Consider the following 12,296-nt stretch of genomic DNA (forward strand, 5'->3'; position numbering starts at 1 on the left):
CTTAAATAATGCAATTATGATGCCTTATTCTTTCTAACACTTTTTAAAGAGGTTTTGCATATGCTGCCTCATTTAATTCTCATACTAGTCCTGCGATATGGATTATATTCTCATTTTACATGCATAGCAACTGAGGCTTGGGGAGATTATGACTTGTCTCTAGCCAGTCACACAGCCAATGGTCAAGCCAGGTAACACTAATATTAGCTAAGACATAAGGGTAAACCTAGTCTATTCTCTGTACAAATGGGGGTTAGGACTGACCTGGGGGATGAGGCTCTTGGTAATGAGTTCCTAGTGTCATTCAGGGATCCCTGCTCTGGAACTGGAAAGAGCCATAAGAATCACAACCACACTTTTACAAATTAGAAAGTACTTTGTTCACTGAACTGTGGCTAGAATTAGAGATGTTGCCCAGTGTTTTCCAGTGACTTGATTTCCAACCAGGGAAGACCCCAGGTTTCTGCGACTGCCCGTCTGCTAAGTCCCCATAGCACCTTCTAGTTTCAGGGAGTTTCTGTGGCTTTGATCTTTGTGTCCTCAGAGAGTGACCACCAGGGCAGTCAGGTAGATAGAGCTGAGGCTATGAAGGAAGCCACCTACCATTTACTCCCCACCCAGTATACCTCATACTTTGCTTCAGCAGGGCTTCTAAATTTGATTTCATGTTGGAATGGAGAAAGAGACAAAGGGGGTGGGGGAAAAGCTGAGAAGAAAGTTCTGATTTGCTCTGGCCTATGGGGAACTCTTAAAAATTACCCTCATTTGTGGACACCCAGATGGGCTGCCCCCTCCTGGCAGGGCTGGGAGTTGTCTCCTGTTTGTAGAGGAGGGATGTTGATGTTGAAATACAGTGTCCATTTGAGAAGTGATACAGGTAGCTGATAGTTACACAACTTTGTACTGAGATTCTAATCCCCAAATTCCTCTGATTTATTTTAGAGGAAGGCGTTGCTTTTCTGTGTTCCGTTTCGCTGACATCTATTCTTTCTTGTCTCTTGCCTTCAGATTTAAAGGCCCGTAAGCAGAAGACTTCCTCCCAAAGTTCAGAGCACCACCTCAGGAACAGGAACCTTCTCTTGCCCAACAAAGCCCAGGGGATCTCGGATTCACCAAATGGTTTCCTCCCAAATAACCTGGAGGAACCAGCCTGCCTTGAAATTTCAGAAAAGCCATCAGGAAAACGAAAGTGCAAGACTAAGCACATGGTGAACGTCTCAGAAGAGACAAAGGTGTGTTGCTAGTGAGGGAACTTGTTGGGGAGGGGAGTGGGCTAGGGCTGTAGGCTTTCAGCAGGCTCCTCTGTCAGTAGGTCTCTGAGTGAATGAGTGAGTGAGTGAGAATAAGTGAGTAGCTGGGGAGGATCAAATTAACCCATATTTATTAAAGTATTTTAAACTAGATCTAGGAGGATTCAGGGTCAGATTTGAAGAATGGGAACTAAAGTTAAAGCTAACAATAAGCATTTGCAAACTATGGTTTGGCCCATGATGGCTTTTCCTCAACAGTCCTTGGATCTCCTTTGAATTAAGGAACAGTTAAAGAATATGGCAGGATACTAGCCTGACTAGCTTGTTAATATTCAATCAAGAAGCTTTTGTCTGGGTTTAACTCACTGGAAACCAATCAAGGAGCTTTCTGAGTCAATCAAGGTAGAAAACAACTTGTAGGAGCAAGGATATTAATGTCCAGATAAGGTTGCCAGAGGGTGGGGCTAAAGAAATTCCACTTGGGCCCCATTATAGTGCTGCCCTTCTCATGGAAGCAAAGGAGTAGGTAAGTGGGCACTCACTAATCTGTAGGCAGGTGAGCGGTCTAGAAACCATGTTCAAAATTGACATGTCTTTTGGGTCTGATGTTTATGGCATTGGTGTTGGGTTCCACATTGTACAGTTTGGAAAAATTATGCAGTCCTAATCCTGCATATGCTACCTCATTTAATTCTAAGTTGTATGTTTGAGAAAAATGAAGGTTTGGGTTCAAATGTATACCTGTAATATGTGTTTGTCATTGACAACCAAAAAAAGGTCAAATTGGGCTTGTTCTGGTGGTTGTGCTTCTTCCAGCTCTTTCTAGCTCCAGAGCAGGGATCACCGAATGGCACTGGCAAAAGGCGGGAGACCCAGGTGCTTATTTCCCTCCTCCTTTCCTGCTTCTCTCTCCCTCCCCCATTCTGGAATTTGGTTCCAGCTCAGAAGAAGTATTCAAGCCTATTTCCTTATCTTTAAAAATGGAAATGATATTCTGTGTCCTTTCCATCTCACAAGGGTGCTTAGGAAAACAAAGAAGGCAATGTTAAAGGCTTTGATAATCATAAAGTGCTCACCAAGGTTGGTGTGCATCCTTGAGCTTGAGCTTCAGCTGAGGAAAGAATGAGAGGACAGAGGTACAAGCATGGAGTGGCAAAGTAGCAGTGACAATTCCCTTGGACCTCCAGAGGGGACAGGGAGGAGCAGCGAAGTCTGGTCTGTACTGAGTGTTCCTAATTCCTACAGCAGCTCTTGGAGGTAGGTACGGTTGCCCTCTTTTTGGTGAGGAAACTGAGGCTCAGGGAGGTTAAGGGACTTGTTCAAGGTTACTCAGTGGTCATGAGTGACAGCTGGGTTATAAAGCTTGCCTGGCTGCCCTCTGGAGCCCAACCTCCCTCACAGTTCATTCCATATGCCTCCACCCTGTAAATAGGTGGCTTTTGTCTGTGTTCCAGGGACACTGGGGTGGGGGCGGGGGGCGCAGCCTGGCAGGGAAACACTGAAATCCTGAGCACTTCTGGCAAAAGGTGGACGTCCTACTTCCATTCCCCATGTTCCTCCCAACAGTCAGATGGCCCATCCCCAGCCACCTGACATTTAGGAGCACATGCTAATACTTCTGTCTGGTTATTCTGCTGGCAGTGTGTCCAATGAAATGTTCTTCCCAGAGAGGTTTTTGTCCCTTCACAGGACCTCCTTTTCTCCTTCCTGCTTTTCTTTCTCTCCCAGTCACCACCACCTGCTCCAGTTGCCCACATAGCATGGTGCTTAATAGTGCGAAGTAAGGGGGCGGGGCAGGGGCAGCGGATGTGCCTGCAATACTGAAGCTGAGGCATTGGCCAAAGGCTTCTTCCTACAGGGGTTCCAAGCCAGGAGGAAAGTGGGGAGAGGGAGGTAGCCCCCATTTGCTCTTGTGTCTCCCCCTCCCAGGAAGCCTTCCTTGTCTCTGGCAACTTTGGCCACCGGAAGAAGAGTCATTTTTTGGCTCCTGGCTTGGCTTTGCAAAAACCTGGGCACTTTACCCAGCATCCTCTTGTACTTCCATTATACACCTCTGTCCTCCTGGCAGTAGAGCAGCATTCTAAGCTCAGAGCCCATGCTTTTCTCCTAATGATTGTTCCTCTACGCCCTTTCGGGATGGGGACAGAAAGCAGCTGCTGTTGTCTTGGGATTTACCAGAGGAAACAAATGCCTGGGGCCCTTTTTTCCTGGCCTCATGTCTTTCTAGGTGTCTTTTCTGGCTGTCTAGGGCTCTGTATATAGCTGGCTTGAATCAACTCAACAAATATTTGTTGTGATGATGTGCCCAGCTGTGAGTTAAGTGCTGTAAAGAACAGAAGAGAAGATAACAATATGAACCCTGCTCCCAAGGAACTTAAAACCTAGCAGGGGAGGCCAGACTTGCCCATGAAACAATGGAAGGAAATTAAGACAGGCATCAGGTACCAGATTATGTGATTTGGACTAGGTGTTCTGGATATGCAGAGAAAGATGGCATTGGGGACTGGAGTGTTGTAGAAGACCTATGATTTAAGTGAAACTTTGATGCCCTGATGGGTTTGGATAAACTGAGGAATGCATCTATTGTGGTGTAACAGATGACCCTAAAATATAGCAGCTTCAAACAATGATAAACATATATTAACACACAGTTTCTGGGGATCATGAATTTGGGAGCAGCTTAACTAGGTCTGGCTTGAGGTCTCCCATGAGGTTGCAGTCAGAATGTCAGCCAGGCCTAGGTTCATCTGAAGGCTTAACTGGGTCTGGGGCTTCCAGGTTGGCTCCCTCACATGGATGGCAAGTTGATGCTGGTTGTTGGCAGGAGGTGTCCTGTCCTTGCCTATGGCGCTCTCCAAAGAGTTTGCTTGAGTGTCCTTATGACATGGCAGCTGGCTTCCCCTAGAACAAGTACTCCAACAGAGCAAGGCAGAAGCCACATAATCTTTTAGGACCAGGCCTTGGAAGTCACACACTATCATCCCTGCAATCTCCTATTGGCTAGACAAAGTCAGCCCTATACAGTGTTCTACTACACAAGAGCACGAATATCAGGAGGTGATGTCTAATGAGGGTACTGTCTGCCCCCTGTCCCCCCACAATGATTCATGTCTCTCCCACATGCAAGGCATGCCCCACCTTTCCCAAGGCTCCCCCTAAATCTCAACCAATTATGGCATCAGCTTCAAGTTTAGAATCTCATCATCTAACTTAGGTCCAGGTTTAGATGTGGCTCCTTGGGTCTGGTTCCTTGAGTATAGCTCCTGGAGCACAGTTCCTCCTGATACAAAGACCCCTGAACTAAAGAGACACATTATTTATCCCCACAGATGCAATGTGCCATGGCGGGATAGGCATGGGAACTTGCTCTAGACATTCCAGTTCAAATGGGAGGATAAAGGAGACACACAGGGGTCATTTATGAAGAAAGGACTCTAATGTTTTGTGAGTGTCTACCCTATGAATTGTTCTAGAGCCTTTCTAGTTCATTATCTCAAAGATCCTGCAAGGGAGAAAGTGAGGCTCAGGTTGGGCCTTGCAGCTAGTGGCTGGCAGAGGCAGGATTCAAACCTGCCCCATGTGGGCATGAGTGTGACCTGGGGATGCAGTGTGGTGGAAGATGGGGAAAGCCTGGTGAGGGTTAGATGTGAAGGAAGGTTTTTACACTAAGAGTGAAGGCCTCTGCAGCTGTGCCTCTTTAGTCAAAGATAACTATCTCTGCTTCTCTTTATTCTCAATTTGCTTCTGCTTATTTATATAGATGACTTGTAAAAACCTCAATAAATGGGGATTGAGGCAGGTGAAGAAGGCATGCAGAGTACTTGAGAGAAGCTGGATGTACCCTCAATCCCTGATTTCCATTTCCTTCATCATTCCTTGTGTTTTTGTGGTGGAGGATTTGAGCCCTTTTGCTTCCACTCGCTGGGTGGAAGTGGATGGAAACCTGTGCTGATCCGGGACTGCATCTCTGCTTTCCAGGGCAAAGGGCGTTGGAGCCAGCAGAAGGCACGATCTCCCAAATCTCCCACCCCAGTGAAACCCATAGAACCATGCACACCCTCTAAATCCCGAAGTGCCAGCCTAGAGGAGGCCTCAGAGTCACCTGTAGCCCGGCAGATTCCCCCAGAGGCACGTCGGCTCATAGTGAACAAAAATGCGGGTGAGACCCTTCTCCAGCGGGCGGCCCGTCTTGGCTATAAGGTAAGGAGCATCCTGGTTGCAGGATGCCATTGCCCAAGCATCTGTGGTGAAGCTTCTCCCATTGGCTCTTCTGTAGCCTGGGCAGAGCTTTGTTTGGGGCCTGAGCCCAGGCTGGCTTTCTATTGCTCAGATGGCCTCTGGGGCCTCCATGTCTCTGGTATGGTGTAGGTGAATGTAAGCTTGTTTGAATGGTAGTTTATGATGAACATAATTAAAATGGTAGCACAATATCATCCAATACATTTCTAGGCCAGAAACGGGATTTGGGGGTTTTTGTGTCATATTTCCCTGTGCAGTGGCTCCCCCACTCAGAGAGGAACAGGGGTGATCATTGCTCATCCTTAATATCCCCATCTAACAGCCTCTCTTTTTGGCTTCCAGTAGTAGAGGGGTCAGGAGTATGCTGGAGGGAAGGGCTGGGTTCACTCCACTGTATACTACTTCCCTATGGATCAGAAGAAAGCAGGAAAGGAAGCTGGTGTTTATAGAGCACTTCTTTTGTCATGTTAAGAGCTCTGATTACTTCATATCATTTCATCTTCACTATAAGCCTATGGGTGTAGGTTTTATTAGCCCCATTTTACAGGTGAGAAAATCAAGGCTTAGCAATATTAAGTATCTTGTTTAAGATCACCCAACTAGTACATACATATGCATCTGAATTCACACCAAGGTCTTTTTGATTCCCAAGTGCCAGGGTAGGGGTGGAAGCCTGACTCATTCACTATCATGAAATAATGTTGGACATTTTGGTTTCCCACTTTTTATTGATATGAACTCCCTTGACCGTGTACCGTTGCCCATCACACTAAATATTTCCTCAGGATTTGTTCCTAGGATGGAGCTGCTGGATTATAGAGTAGGCCCTCTTTTTTCTAAGGCTTCCGATGCCTATAACTGACTCATTTAAAGACAGCCATACACCTAGCCAGGCTGGCTTGTATAGAAGAACTGCCTTGACAGTGTCTCACGGCAAGCAGCCATCTTTCTTGAGCACCTAGTGTAGGTGCCTGGAGGACTGCCAAGGGAGATTTAAAGAAAAGACATTGAGCAACTTCTTCTGTCAAGGTTAATTTTCTTTAACTTGGAGCCAAACCAGTAAACAGGACATCACAGGAGAACCAACTAGGACAGGGCCTGAACAGTAGAACAGCATGTCACAGGAGGGAGGGAAGAGTAGTCTGGGGCCTGGGAGAGAGGTGGGCCTCTGCATTGCTGGAGAAGGTAGAGGGCCTCATGCTCCCCCAGGCACAGGCTCTGTGATAGCTCCTATATCCAGGAGGCAGCACCCCCAAGGCAGCACCCCCAACTCAGGCATACACGCTCATTCGCAAGCTTGCTTACTTGCTCTACCAGCCAGCCTGTGAGCTTGCTGTCAGTAGGACAGCTGAGCAGCCCATTTTGCCAGGGCCTGGGAGGGCTGAAGATAGGCCCCCAGTAGCTGCTGTGGCCTCTTCCTCAGAAGAAGAGCTGCTTCTTCCCTCCCCCTCAGCTTATTCACCAGCTTCATACCCAAGACTACCTAGGGTGCTTCTAGGCCTGGAGTCCTGCCTCTGGTCCTATCTTCTCAGCCCAGGGAAGCTAATTACTACTACATGGATAAATGACCACAATGAATTATACTTGCAGCAATCCTGATTCGAAGGGAGGACTCGGATAAGCATCCAGGGTTAGTACTTAAAACAATGAAAACCAGCACCCACAGATAGTACGTAAACCAATTATTTCTTGCTTGCCACCACAAATCTCATTACTCTTGCAAAATCCCAGACTAAGGAACTGGTGCTCAGGGAGGCCTGAGGGTTTGGGCTCTGGGTGGGTAGGTGAGCCTCTCTGAGGACCTCACCCCAACAACTCACACCCAGATGAGTGTTCTTGGTCATGAGAAATGTCTCCCTGTTGCCGAGAAAATAGCCCAGAGCTGGGGCCTCGGTGATGGCAGCTCTGGACTGACTTCGCTGACAAAAGATTTTGAGACTTGCCTGTCAGTCCCCAGAATAAAGGACAGGCTCTAAGACTCTACAGACATTTGGAGAGTTTTGACCCTAACTGGGGTGGTTTTAAGAATTAGGCTTCTCTTTGCTTATGGACCTATCTCTGTCCCCACAGGATGTTGTTCTCTACTGCCTCCAGAAAGACAGCGAAGACGTGAATCACCGCGACAATGCTGGCTACACGGCTCTGCATGAGGCCTGCTCCCGGGGCTGGACTGACATCCTGAACATCCTGCTGGAGCACGGGGCCAACGTGAATTGCAGTGCACAAGATGGCACGAGGCAAGAAGGCCACTTCCCCTGCCACTCCACCCTCCCCCAGCTAAGCCCCAGTCTGGACCTTTGCATCACACCAGGCTGCGAGTTATAGAGAGGCCTTATCAGGAGGTGTTTCAGGAAGACATCTGTAGGCTGTAGGGGGAACTGGATTAGGGCAGAGGTGGATGTGTTCCTGGGTGGCCAGTCCATATCCGTTACCAAGGGAAGGCCGGGGTTATCTAGGGATTATCCCATCAGATGCAGCTTCACCAGAAAGACTGCTTAGGCTTCCTGCATGCTGTCCTGGTGGTGTACCTGTCTCAGGCAGAATCTTGGGCCTTAGGTACCAGGAGGCTGACCTTAGGGTAACATCCAGATTTTATCCTTGATTTCATCTCTGTACACTTTTAAAAAGACACCTGCTGTGTCTTAAAGAAATTGCACCCATTCTCTTCTGCTCCATCAGAGGGCCTACTTCCTGGGCAAAATTGAGACGTGAGCTGCATACCAAGTAGGGGACTTGAGTCAAAGAATTTAGGCTCTGTTTGGCCACCACTTGGTGTATGGACCCGTTCTGCTCATCCCTGCTCATAGGTGGTCATCCCGGTCTTTCTGTTGCTAACACCCAGCATCTGCTTTAAGTTTAACCTCAGTCAGAGGCCTGTTCTCTCCCAAACTCCAGATCTACCAGGGGAGCTCCATTGTGCCCTAGAGATTCTCCCAAGGTATGCAGGAACATAAGAGACAGAAATGAGAGGGAGGAAAAAGAGACATAGAGAGAGAAGGAGATGAGGGGATGTAGTGAGGGCTGCAGCCCAGAGGTGGTTCCTCCATCCTAAATCTTACCCACATTACACTGGGGTGATCTCATTTTACTTTTTCCTGATGAGGTAGCCTGAGATCTAGACACTCAGGTTACCACTTGAGCCCTATTGTCCTCACCATGTATCACCTCTGCAGGCCAGTTCATGATGCAGTGGTCAATGACAATCTGGAGACCATCTGGCTCTTGCTATCCTATGGAGCCGACCCCACACTGGCCACCTACTCTGGACAGACGGCCATGAAGCTGGCCAGCAGCGACACCATGAAGCGCTTTCTCAGTGGTAAGCACAGCCTAGATTTGAAGCCATCATCTTTGGGATTGGCCTTTGATTCCTGAACTCCTGAGGAGATATTCTTCATCTCCCTCCATCTCAAACAATTTCCATGAGGGGTGTCAGCTCTCTTCACAGGATTTCCTTCAAGGGTCTCGGAAATCTCTATGCACTTTTAAGAGCCCAAAAATCTACTTCCTCTTATCTCCATGCCGTGAGTGTCCACATCATGTGCATCCTCTTCAGGGCCCTGGTAGCCCATGGGGAGGCATATAGAACAGGCCTCCTTGTGAGACAGCAGCCCCACTAATAGATTTAGTTGGAGGCAAAACGAATTGGCCTATGCTTTGAATGGGATGACATTTGCAAAGAAGTGACACTTAGTGTTTTGCTTTTGTTTTTGCATTTTCTCCTATTGATGATCACAGTGAAACCCTTTGAACCCCTCCTGATGCTTCATTCCTCCCAGCCCTTCCTTGTGGTAACTGCGATGTTCCCTCTGTACCTCTCCTTTCTTTTTCTTCTTCCCTCACCTGTCCCCTCTGGAAAAGTGTCTGGTGTTCAGGCCCATGGCAAGGGCCACAAACCAACATGTGTTTATTTTCTGAATAGTGGATTGCAAGTGTTTGTCTGCAGTTAGATAGCGCTACTGAGTAGGGCAGTGGGGGAGGGGGATAGATAAGGAGGGAATTCTAGCCTGGACATGCTCAGTGGAAATCTCCTCAGACTTGACCTCTGAAAGAAGGAATCCTGCCTCCTCAGTGACATCAAAGCTTGGCCCTTGCTCTAGCAGTTACTTCTTCAGACAGTCTGTGCAGCAGACAGAGACAGAGCAGCCGGGAGTTGTATCACTGACCCTCCTTGGAGCTGTTGATGTTTGTGGTAGAACCCCTCTTGAACTGGGAGCCCACAAAACCAAGGGTTTGCCCAAGGCCACTCCCTGGTTGGTCCTTAACCCCCAGAGCAGCAGTTCTGGGCTCACAACCAGGGGCTCATTTGTTTATTGAACAAAGGTTAACTGGGTAGCTGATGATGGAGGAAGAAACAAGGGAACCTGAACCGAAAGTCTCTGTGAAAGGAGGACTAGATGGGAAGTACAACCTAGATACTAATAAAAGCTGGAGGGAGAGCAATAAGAGGCCACTGAGGGGCCTTGGTTTCTGCTCAGCCAGCCTCCATCCAGTCCCCAGTCAAGCCAACTAAACTCTGCAGTCCCTGGTTACCATGTACAGGCCGCAGGCCTCACAGCCGAATCCAGCCTCTCCTTAGCTCGGAGAAGGAGGACTGCCTTTTTCTTTCCCCTAGCTCTGGAGTCCCAAACCCCTGTCATTGAGGGGCAGAGCCACTTTGTGAGGCTCATTCAGCCATTTATCCTAGGCTAGTGATAACTCCTAATCCCTTTAGCTGAACCATTACTGAGGTGCAGGGCCTCCTCCCACATACGGTGCTTCATATGTACTCTTTCTTACATATACTCATATGCTAGACTCCTAGGAAAAACTATCAGAGATGACTATCTAGAGCGTCTCAACTTGATAGAAGCACCACGTAGAGCTCTGTCTCTGATCAACAGCTATAATCCAGGGCCTCTGTGGGCTAGAGACTGCCATCCTGAGGGTCTTGGAGCCCTCTGCATCCACATAAAGCTATGTCTGACCACCAGAGTAAGCAGATGAACTCTTCTTCCCAGACCCCTTGTCCAAAATCCTGAAGAAGTTTAAATGTTGAAACTATTTTCAGTAGTTCAATTAAAAATAAACACTTTCTTTTCTGTTCTCATCTCTGCTAACTCATCCCAACTACTAGCCAGTCTTTCGATGCCTCCTTAAACTAACTTGAATGCCAATGCCTGCTGCAGAATCAAGAGGAGACTTCTTAATTCCCGCACTCCCCAGCCTGTCCAGGCAGACCACCATTCAAATCTTGATGTTGTTTCTCAGCTGTATGAGACAGAACTGTAGCTTCATAATGGGGGTCAGAAGCTGAAGAAAGTGTTAAAATTGGGCCACCTCTTTTCTGTGCAAATATCAAGTGGCATTAAAGGCAAAGCTCTGTCTGGCTGTTAGGAAAAGTGCTAGCAAGTGGGACTAGGACCTTGGCCTGACACCCCAGGGAGGCAGGCACTGGCAGCAGTCAGCAGGTTTCCAGGGGTATTTGGGCCCAAAGGCTATTTTTGCAGATATGAGAGGACAACACTCAGTGTCTTTTTTAAAAAATTGAGGTGAAATTCACCTAACAACTATTTGGATGTGAATAATTCATTGGCACTTAGTATAGTCACAATGTTGTACAACCATCATCAGGGTTTTGTTGTTGTTGTTGTTATTCCATGAACTGAGTATTTCTGTTTTGTTTGTTTGTTTGTTTGTTTGTTTGTTTGTTTGTTTAAATCCTGATACCCCATCCCCAGATCTCAAGGATCCACTGGGTAAAGTGGCATAGTGGCTGTAGGGAGCAACATGAGGTTGGAGGTTGGAGAGGCAGTTCCCTCCACTGCCTCCCCACACCTGGATGCTTTTTGGTAGACTTGTGGATTTTTTTTTTATCTTGCCTGTCTGGCTGAGGTATTTAAAAAACTTTTTGCTTTTCATCCCCAAGCATTTGCCTGACCAGACTCTCCGCAGATTGTCTTCTTCTTCCCCTAGTGGAGATCCCACTGGGCAGAAAACGAAGGTGCATCCCTGTAGGGTACAAATCCCCATTTTTTTGCAGGCAGAAAAGGTGAGCAAGAGCATCAGGTTGCACCTCATGTATGGCTTCCCTTATTTTGTGCAAGTCCTCTGTTCTGTGAATCAAATCCCTTTTTAAACACACAAAGGAATGTCACTATTTACAGGTATACTGTAGTTAATTCTTTTGTAAAGCAGAAGATATTGGTATTCATCTGGGTTGTAAATGTAGCTTTTCCTATATTGGGTTGGCTTAAATGGAGGCCCATTTCTCCTGAGATCATGAAGGATATAGCAGCTCTCTTTCCTTCCTTCATTCATTCATCCATGCATTTATTGAGCACCTGTTAGGTTTCAGGTACAGTGCTAGATACTTGAGGCCAGACAGTGGGTCCTTTCTCTCTTGTCCGGGGGCTTGGAGCACCAAGCCATCCAAACCCTCCCAAAGGCCTTTGGAAGAAGACCTGCTCAGGGCAAGTGACAGGCCAGCATGTGACTGACTTGCCTTTGACCCTTTGAAGAGAAGAATGATATCCAAGCTAGCCAAAGGAAAAGAGTTTCATTTTTTCTCCTTTGTTGGAAAGAATGTAGGGGCTTGGAGGCATTGTTGCCATATGGTTTGGGTCATTCGAGGAAGTATCAGGATTGCTTTTTCTTCCACTGATGAAAGGGTTAGCAATTTACCACTTGAAGTCACTGAATCACAGGTTTTTGTTTTTCTTGCCAGACACCTCTGCCACATGATCCCATGTAGAAGATTGGTTATTTTTTGTTTTTCTCTCCTTTCATGTCCCTCAGCTGGCAACTGGGTTGGAGGAGATGGAGAGG

General features: G+C 47.4%; 1 protein-coding gene across 11 annotated transcripts in view; it reads left to right on the forward strand.

Annotated features, from left to right (window-relative positions):
• BCORL1 (BCL6 corepressor like 1) overlaps positions 1-12,296 on the forward strand; it is a 64,293-nt gene that overhangs the window by 42,338 nt on the left and 9,659 nt on the right. For all 11 annotated transcript variants that reach the window (XM_039864962.1, XM_039864961.1, XM_039864959.1 and 8 more), the window contains 4 exons: positions 1,009-1,232; positions 5,229-5,450; positions 7,560-7,726; positions 8,663-8,808. In XM_039864962.1, coding sequence (XP_039720896.1) covers positions 1,009-1,232; positions 5,229-5,450; positions 7,560-7,726; positions 8,663-8,808 — 759 coding nt within the window. The remainder of the gene's footprint in view (positions 1-1,008; positions 1,233-5,228; positions 5,451-7,559; positions 7,727-8,662; positions 8,809-12,296) is intronic.

The sequence above is a fragment of the Pteropus medius genome, unplaced genomic scaffold (assembly GCF_902729225.1).
Source record: "Pteropus medius unplaced genomic scaffold, Ma_sr-lr_union100, whole genome shotgun sequence".
NCBI lineage: Eukaryota > Metazoa > Chordata > Mammalia > Chiroptera > Pteropodidae > Pteropus > Pteropus medius.